At 38.9% G+C, this 10,018-nt stretch overlaps 1 protein-coding gene across 1 annotated transcript in view; it reads left to right on the forward strand.

Moving 5' to 3' along the window:
* The window catches only part of ATAD1 (ATPase family, AAA domain containing 1), a 65,706-nt gene extending 63,113 nt beyond the window's left edge, over positions 1-2,593 (forward strand). The window contains exon 10 of the mRNA XM_011938745.1: positions 1,147-2,593. Coding sequence (XP_011794135.1) covers positions 1,147-1,267 — 121 coding nt within the window. The 3' untranslated portion in view covers positions 1,268-2,593. The remainder of the gene's footprint in view (positions 1-1,146) is intronic.
* The last annotated feature ends 7,425 nt before the right edge of the window (positions 2,594-10,018 follow it).

Genomic DNA, 10,018 nt, shown 5'->3' on the forward strand with positions numbered 1-10,018 from the left:
GTTTTTATTCTCTTCTCTTTTTTTGAGACGGAGTTTCGCTCTTTTGCCCAGGCTGGAGTGAAGTGGTGCAATCTCAGCTCACTGCAACCTCTGCCCCCGGGTTCAAGCAATTCTCCTGTCTCAGTCTCCCAAGTAGCTGGGATTATAGGCACCCATCACCATGCCCAGCTACTTTTTGTGTTTTTAGGAGAAACGAGATTTCACCATGTTGGCCAGGCTGGTCTTGAACTCCTGACATCAGGTGATCCACCCACCTCGGCCTCCCAAAGTGCTAGGATTACAGGTGTGAGCCACCGCTCCTGGCCAGGTTGTTATTCTTATATATAAGATTAAGAGGAGAAATAACCAACCAGTCAGTAAATTTTGCTTAGGCAGATTATACTAATAATGAAAGATCTATTTTTTTGCTGCCTCAAAGCCCTGAAAACTATATTTCAGTATGAGAAGTCTGGCTAATTTTATATTTCCTACTGAATTTCATATTTTATAATTTTATATTTCAGTATGAAAAATCTGGATGGACTTGGGTTATCATAACTTTCCTGAATGTTTTTCCCTGAATATCTATAAATTACAAAGGAGCCATAATATTCTGGATTTTGTTTCTCATTGAAGTAGGGAGGATTTGGATTAGTTGGTTTTTGTTGATAGTGAAGAATTTTACTCTCAATTTGTAAAAAGCAAAACATACAATGTAAGTATATACCTAGCAATGATAGTTTTTAAATTACAGTTTTCATGGGAATAACATGATTTTTTTAATTGGAGTTACATTCCCATTTCAATAAACTATATAACATTTTTTACCTTGTGGTAATATTGTGTACTTATATTCTAGATGTGAAGTCTTTGATTGTAGCTATTTTAGCTTCCTACTTCTTAGCAGTCAGTGCTTTTAAAAAATTCCTTATGATTTTTCTATGTGTAGAGAATTCCTGGAAGCATTTACATGAAACTGTTCATTGTGGTTGTCTTTGGGGGTCTTGAATGGTAAAGAGATCTCATTTTTATACCCTTTTCTACAGTTGAAAACAAAATTTTTTTTTTTTTTTTACCACATGCATCTCTTTTAAATCTTGGTAAAATATTTTAGGGAGGTGTATTCTAAAATTATTTGAGTATTTGATGGTTTTGTTTGCATTTTAGCCATGATGAAGATGAAATTCGGCCTGTTCAACAGCAGGACCTGCATCGGGCAATTGAAAAGATGAAGAAATCAAAGGATGCAGCATTTCAGAATGTTTTAACACATGTTTGTTTAGATTAAGAGTAAAGATCATTTGTACAGTTCAGTGATCTAGTTTGGTGTGTCCTCTTATCAGTCAGTGGAAATAGAATGGAAAGAGTGCTCTTTAAACAATGAGGGAGCTCAATGTTTATGGTTTTATACTCTGAATTCTAAGTTATTGAGATATAGTTGTTACATAAGTGGCATTACTGTTTGTCAAAAATCATGAGGAGGAACAGTTGAATCCAGCCTGAACGTGGGTGCTTGTGTTTGACCTCTTTAGCCATATATTGTACAGCCTTATAGAATCTAAGCTGGTCTTAAAGTCATAAATGATTCATTGGGTCATTAGTGAGAAACGAGGATGTGGTTAGGTGCTGGTTCCTAGACATGTGAGTATGCATTTGTGTGTGTGCGCGTATGTGTGTGTATATTAAATGTATATATCCACACATTTTATATTGACATTCTGTAGATACGTTTGAATACAGAAACCTTTTTTACCCCAACTACTGAATCCAGGAGTACCAAATAATATATAGTAAAACTAAGATTTAAGGTTGTGTCAAAAAGGTACAGTGATTCAGCCATTTGCATTTGTCATTTGTTTCAACCTTTTTTAAGTTGAGTGTTTTTCTTTCTGCAGTTGATTAGTTGGATCCTCCACATCTTGCATATATACATGGGCTCAATTATTATGTTTGTCAGGATAATCAAATAAAAATACTAGTTCGTGATCAGCATTGAATGGTTGTTAGGCAGTCATGTGCTCAACACTGATTTCACATCTTTCTGTAAGTATACTGAGTATAAACTTTTTAAGTTTAAATTGATTTACATGAAAGTGGATTAAAAGACTTTTCAAAAGAAAAGGTTTGAAAAACCTCAGTGCCCTTTAATACATGTACATTTCTTTCCTTTCTTCATTTAATGTAACATATGTCTGTTGTAACTATGTTTCTTAAATATTATTTTAAGGTTATGTGTTCTTTAATTATGGTCAAATATAATTTGGTCCCCAAAAATGAAATAATAGTTTAAAACAAGTAGCTGTTACTAAGTGTGCTAAAAATACTCATTTTGTAATTAATTTTAGTTTTCTTAGTATATTATAAATTGTGCCCTGGTCAAGTACAAATGTACACATCAAAATGCCCATATTGTATCTATCTGTAGTCATTTAATGTGAATTATATGTGAAATTTTTTTCAATATTTTACTAACCAGAATTCTGTTATAGGCACCTAAACACACAGCATGAGGAAAACGGCACAACACAATCTTGAGGTGCCTTCTGAATCATCAGATTAAATTACGCTTCATATGTTTTTGCTTTTACTGTATTTATTTTAAAACTCTCAATCTCTTTTCATGTATTACTGGATTTATCTGATAATGTCTCACAACAATCTATTAGATCGTTTATTCTTCGGTTGTGCTTTGAACGGTGGGGTAGAAGTTTCAGGTGAACACTGGATAACAAAAAGCAAGTTATGGAAGATTGTGAAGAGGATGGAAAATTGAATACAAGATACCAAAAATGAAAAAAGGTGTCCCATTTTTAATAACTATATTATACTATTATTTTATAAATGTGTAATAAAGGGGTCCCTCTTTATTGGTTGTTCTCCACTTAATCTTTGGTCTTTTTCAGTAATTTTAAATTTTCTGGGACTTTCTTGGTTTATAAAACTTGTGTTTAGACTTTATCTTGCTATGGAGTTTTCACACTACAATAGCATCTATCCTAGTATGTAGTCATTTCTGTTTTAATGTGAATTTCAGTAATTTAATCTGGTGACATATTAATCAAAAATAAGGAGTAATGTATACCTCCACGTGTCCTTTCTTTTTGTCTTCTCTTAAATTCACAATATCCAGTAGGAGTGGTTATTCAATTTCTTTAAGTTAGAGAAGTGTACTAATCCCAGCAACTATGACTCATCTAGGCATGTTAAGACCATAAAGTAATTCAGGAAACTATTTTCCTGATTTTTAAATAACTTTTAGTGTTATGTAACATCTATCCTTCTGTTTTAGACATGCATTTCACATATGTAGTTGAATTCTAGATTCTAAGATAATTCATTTTGGGTAATACTTAAGAGTACTGGATCTAGAATCAGGCTTCCTGAGTTTAAACTCAGGCTCCCCTTTAACTAACTGTGTGTCTGTGAGCCCCCGTTTCTCATCTGTAAAATGGAGCAACAGTGGCACTCATCTTAAAGGGTTGGATAATAAAATAATGCATGTAATGCCCTCAGCATAGTGCCTGGCACAGAATTACTGCTCAAATGTTAGCTGTCATATTAATATTGTCACTTTCGCACACTGATGTACATATCCTGTTGACCAGGCTCAATCTTTAAGCATTCTCCATGCTTAAACCAGTTCCATAATCCCTAGGCCTGTACTCTAGGGATTGAGACTGAAAGGATCACTTATGCCATGTTTCTCTAAAAGCATCATTGCCGGAAGACTTTTGATAAGTCTGATGTGTCTCAAGCTATTCCCGGGCCTTTTTTTTTTTTTTTGAGGCGGTGTCTCGCTCTGTCGCCCGGACTGGAGTGCAGTGGCCGGATCTCAGCTCACTGCAAGCTCCGCCTGCCGGGTTTACGCCATTCTCTTGCCTCAGCCTCCGGAGTAGCTGGGACTACAGGCGCCCGCCACCTCGCCCGGCTAGTTTTTTTGTATTTTTAGTAGAGACGGGGTTTCACCGTGTTAGCCAGGATGGTCTCGATCTCCCGACCTCGTGATCCGCCCGTCTCGGCCTCCCAAAGTGCTGGGATTACAGGCTTGAGCCACCGCGCCCGGCCTCCCGGGCCTTTTTATGTAGAGTTTAGAAATGAAGTAGTTGAATTAGTTTAGTATCTCCTTTACTATATCTCTCCTTTCAATCTCAGCCAACCCCCCACCTGCAGGTAAACCCAGCACTCATGATATTAAGAGCTGAGTTGGGGTAATCTATTCTGTATGCATCATAATAGTCTAACAGTATTTAGTAGCTGTAACTTACAGGTTTAATGCTAGATGAGGATGTTTCAAGCCGTGAGTGTGCTTGTGTAAAAATGGCGGCAACATCATCTTGGTAGGAACTTTTTACTTGAATTGTTATTGTGGGAAAATGTTAACAGATTTCTTCTGGATAAAGAAAATAAATTGGATGATATATATTTTATGTTTCTTTTTAGCTTCTCTTAGAATATTGAACAGAATTCTGATATGCTGAATATATATAGTGCATGGCTGGGTGCTTCAAATGAAGTCATAGAATAATTCTATCTAGAACTGATAGAAATCTTTACAGAGCCTTCATTATTAAATTTGTTATAGATTTAGTTATCAAAGAGTTCTCTAGTCTTTCTTTTTTTTTTAAAGCTAAAGCTCTCTTTATTTACATGTATAGGAAAACATTCTGCCTCAATCATGATGTTAATGAAAATCATACTGAGGAGAACTTTAACCTTATTAAATATGGGCTTCTAACCTAATTAACTAAAATATGATTGTCATGTTTGACACAGATGCCGTGTGCAGATAAATCAAAACCACTTAGCAATGTGAGTAGATACTGAAAACATCCCAATTACATTGGTGTAAAGTTTATACTATTTATTAATGGCCTATAAGGGTCTCATTACTAAAACACTGAAGTGGGATTATATTTTTGTAATTGTCTAATATTTGCAGTCATAAAACTGCATGAGAATACTTTCACATACTAGCTTTTGTGCTTTTTAAATAGGTTACAGTGAGTGTTAGTATTGGGTGTGGAATGCATCAAGGACACAGGTTTGTTAACCATGACAACTCAGTTGTAAAACTAAAGCCAAGTGCACCTGTAGTCTGAGCTGCTGGGAAGGATCACTTGAGCCTAGGAGGTGAAAATTGCAGTGAGCCGAGATTGCACTATTGCCTCTAGACTGGGTGACATAGTGAGACCCTGTCTCTACAAAAAATAAAAAATAATAATAAAAATAAACTAAAGCCAAAACATTGAAATGGTTACTGACATGCAAATTTGGAACTGAAACTAGAACAGTGGTGTATATCCCACTGTTCTGAAAATACACAGCTTCCAGAAATTTTTTTTTTTTTTTTGAGACGGAGTCTCGCTCTGTCGCCCAGGCTGGAGTGCAGTGGCCAGATCTCAGCTCACTGCAAGCTCCGCCTCCCGGGTTTACGCCATTCTCCTGCCTCAGCCTCCCGAGTAGCTGGGACTACAGGCGCCCACCACCCTGCCCAGCTAGTTTTTTGTATTTTTTTTTGTAGAGACCGGGTTTCACCGTGTTAGCCAGGATGGTCTCGATCTCCTGACCTCGTGATCCGCCCGTCTCGGCCTCCCAAAGTGCTGGGATTACAGGCTTGAGCCACCGCGCCTGGCCAGCTTCCAGAAATTCTAAGAATGGCCAAGATAACTCAAATAGCGGATTGGCTATATCCAGTAAAGCAAAATCACTTGCAATCATGTCTAAGGGAGATGAGGGTCATCTGTTAGGCCATAGTCATATACTTATAAAGAATATCACTTAGGATTCTGTTTGTAGCAACCAACTCTAGCTAACCTAAGCAATAAAGAATTTATTTGATGGATATAAGATCAAGCGGAAGCTAAAGAACCAGACTCGGGATAGAAACTTAGCTCCCAAAAATTTTTCTAAGCAGAAATTGCTCAATAATCTTGCTTTTATTCCTCATGGATTAAATGAACTCCAGATGCTTAAAATGCCCATTCAGAATTTAAATGCCTGGACATGAGTGTGCAAAGCCAGGTCAAAAATCACCCCTGGCAGTCTTGGAGCTTTGACGACTCTCCAGGAACTACTTTGGCTTAAATGGTTTGAGGCAAAGCAGCTGGGTTTATTGATTCATCAAGACTAACTGCGAAAGGAAAGGTAACTTACTCAAAGAAAATTGTGGGGAAGACTGTTAGACAAAATCTGACAAATGACCAGGCAGTTACTTGAAGCCATAAGATTGAAGTATGTTGGGTGTTGGGTATATGCTAAATGAAGGGTAATATTATAATAAGTGGACATGCTGGAAGTATGAGCAACTTACATATGTAGTTTGTGTGGACGGGCCTTCAGGGACTGCTTCTTCGGATCCCATAAGCTCCACTTCCACTTGATGATGAATGCTACGTGGCCTGCCCAGCTCTGCCTAGATGGATGGTGAGCAACTTTGCGTGGTAAGCAAAGGCTGTTTTGTGCAAATGAAATCTCTTAGTTAACAGCTATCTGAAGAATAGGTGACTGCCTATGGTAGTCTCTGTTTTAGGGAGGTGTCAGAGCTTTAACTGTCTTTACGCAGATAAAGGGGCTTCAGAGAGAAACCTCTGCTTGCATCCTCTGTTTACCTTAGTAAAGTAGATGTAAATTTCCTTTAGAAATGGACAGCTTTTCAGAGCTATTCCTGCCTGCAGTTCTCAGAATAATCAACTCAAAATTTGCCAACGAAATATATTCTGGGGTGGTATATTCTGGCTTCCTCTCATTCCATCAAACCTTTAGACATGAGAACAATTGACTGACCTGGTGCCTATTCAGTTTGCTGTTTTCCTGCCTATAAGGAGCGTTATGTTGAAGATCAGTGGTAGACCTGAAAGTCACATATTGGGGAAAAAAGGAGGATAAGGAGAAAATGAATTGCTGTTCCCAAGTAATCGAGATTTGTTTCTTCTTGTAGGGAAGGTGATTGGGAAAAATATTGTGACCTGATAAAAGTTGATAAATTTAATAAGAGTTTGCCATCATCTGACTAAATGGTATCATACGCTTTTCTGAAAAAGATCCTGAAACAGTTTGGCATACTCCCTCAGCAACACTGACATCTTCATGTGTTTACATAGACATTTCCTGCCCACTTTACCCTACCAATTGGCGCTAGGAGCCACCAAGTAATGTGGGGAGAAAAAAGGGGGCTACAAATGGCAGCTTTGAATTGGCTATATACACCAGTTTTATTTGGGGTGAGGATCAGTAGCAAAAAATGCATGACACCTTCAGGATAGAAGGGAAGGAGGGGTTCATGGAAAAAAGCTGCAGGCCTGAAGGCTGCTGAAAGTTTTGGTGGGAACAGGTAACCTTTTCTGCATTAGTAGAGGTACGGGGGTTGCTGAGAGAAAAACCCAACTGCTTCCAGCCCTGCTGGTGAAACTCCTTAGGGGCACTTAAAGAATAAGATCTGTTCCTCTGAGGAAAAGGAAAAAGTAGCTTCATCTCAAAAAAAAAAAAAAAAAAAAACTCCTGCGATGAAGTTCTGGGCTGAGGAGGCCACTGAGCAACCCAGCAACTACCGAAAATGTCATTAAGTGCTTGGCTGAGACCATGTATCTTACACATCTAGAGCACAATTTAGAGGATGACAAGAATAGGCCGGGCGTGGTGGCTCACACCTGTAATCCCAGCACTTTGGGAGGCTGAGGCAGGCAGATTGCTTGAGCTCAGGAGTTCAAGACCAGCCTGGGCCACGTGGTGAAACCCCGTGTATGCCAAAAAAAAAAAAAAAAAAACAAAAATTAGCCGGGTGTGGTGGCACACACCTGTAATCCCAGGTGCTCTTTAAAAAAAAAAAAAATTCTAAAAAAAACACCGGATACATGTGCAGAACATGCAGGTTTATTTCACAGGTCTGTGTGTGCCATCGTGGTTTACTGTAGCCCTCACCACCCCGCAACAGGCCCCAGTGTGTGATGTTCCCCTCTGTGTGTCCATGTGTCCTCATTGTTCAACTCCCACTTATGGGTGAGAATATGCAGTGTTTGGTTTTCTGTTACTGTGTTAGTTTGCTGAGGATGATGGCTTCCAGCTTCATCCATGTCTCTGCAAAGGACATGATCTCATTCCCTTTTATGGCTGCATAGTATTCCATGGTGCATATGTGCAACATTTTCTTTATCCAGTCTGTCATTGATGGGCATTTGGGTTGGTTCCATGTCTTTGCTATTGTAAATAGTGCTGCAGTAAACATGTGTACATGTGTCATTATAGCAGAATGATTTATATTCCTTTGGGCATATACCCAGTAATAAATCCCAGCTACTCTTGCTTAAACCCAGGAGGCAGAGGTTGCAGTGAGCCAAGATTGCGCCACTGCACTCCAGCCTGGGTGACAGAGTGAGACTGTCTCCAAAAAAAAGGGTGTGGTGGGCCTGTAATCCCAGCACTTTGGGAGGCTGAGGCAGGCAGATTGCTTGAGCTCAGGAGTTCAAGACCAGCCTGGGCCACGTGGTGAAACCCCGTGTATGCCAAAAAAAAAAAAAAAAAAACAAAAATTAGCCGGGTGTGGTGGCACACACCTGTAATCCCAGGTGCTCTTTAAAAAAAAAAAAAATTCTAAAAAAAACACCGGATACATGTGCAGAACATGCAGGTTTATTTCACAGGTCTGTGTGTGCCATCGTGGTTTACTGTAGCCCTCACCACCCCGCAACAGGCCCCAGTGTGTGATGTTCCCCTCTGTGTGTCCATGTGTCCTCATTGTTCAACTCCCACTTATGGGTGAGAATATGCAGTGTTTGGTTTTCTGTTACTGTGTTAGTTTGCTGAGGATGATGGCTTCCAGCTTCATCCATGTCTCTGCAAAGGACATGATCTCATTCCCTTTTATGGCTGCATAGTATTCCATGGTGCATATGTGCAACATTTTCTTTATCCAGTCTGTCATTGATGGGCATTTGGGTTGGTTCCATGTCTTTGCTATTGTAAATAGTGCTGCAGTAAACATGTGTACATGTGTCATTATAGCAGAATGATTTATATTCCTTTGGGCATATACCCAGTAATAAATCCCAGCTACTCTTGCTTAAACCCAGGAGGCAGAGGTTGCAGTGAGCCAAGATTGCGCCACTGCACTCCAGCCTGGGTGACAGAGTGAGACTGTCTCCAAAAAAAAGGGTGTGGTGGGCCTGTAATCCCAGCACTTTGGGAGGCTGAGGCAGGTGGATCACAAGGTCAGGAGTTCAAGAACAGCCTGGCCAACATGGTGAAACCCCGTCTCTACTAAAAATAGAAAAATTAGCCAGGTGTGGTGGTGTGCACCCGTAATCCCAGCTACTCAGAAGGCTGAGGCAGGTGAATTGCTTGAATCCAGGAGGTGGAGGTTGCAGTGAGCCGAGATCATGCCACTGCACTCCAGCCTGGGAGACAAAGTCACAAAGCCCTTAAGTTGTGTGATCAACCCATACCCAATGTTACCGGCAGAAAAAACTCAGCCTTCACTCTGATAAATTTATTAAAATAAGAACAAGCATCAGTTGTACATAGAAATAATCTTTTGCACTAAGCATGGTACTAGAGCAGAAGAGCAGTTTTAAATATATTTTTTTAAATCACAAAATATATCAGTTAAGGCACTATAATCCTGTCTCATGTTTTCAATAAATATGCTGGGTTATTTTTAAAGGCAGTAGTGAGTAACTGATTACATAAGTATAGGCACTATACTATTAAAGACAAACTGCTGTGGCCATTGTGTGTAACTTATTCTTAAAAGAACTGTTAGTTAACATTAGCATTTTTTTTTAAATGAGAGTATGAAAATTATCACAGTTTTCTCTTTCCAATTTAGGTCTCTTCCAGAGAGACCTATATATTAAAAGGTGCTGTTTCTTCACATATTCCTTGGCAACAATGAATTATGCATAAAGTAAAAACATTGCCTCTCAGGAAGTAAAGTCATCAGAAGATGTCGCAGAACAGCTTGAAATCTTTGGAATAGCTTTTTTTTTTTTTTTTTTTTTAACTGCTGAAATAAAATCAGTGGAGTTCAGAAAACTCGACCTTTCAG

Source organism: Colobus angolensis, unplaced genomic scaffold (assembly GCF_000951035.1).
Source record: "Colobus angolensis palliatus isolate OR3802 unplaced genomic scaffold, Cang.pa_1.0 Scaffold177, whole genome shotgun sequence".
NCBI lineage: Eukaryota > Metazoa > Chordata > Mammalia > Primates > Cercopithecidae > Colobus > Colobus angolensis.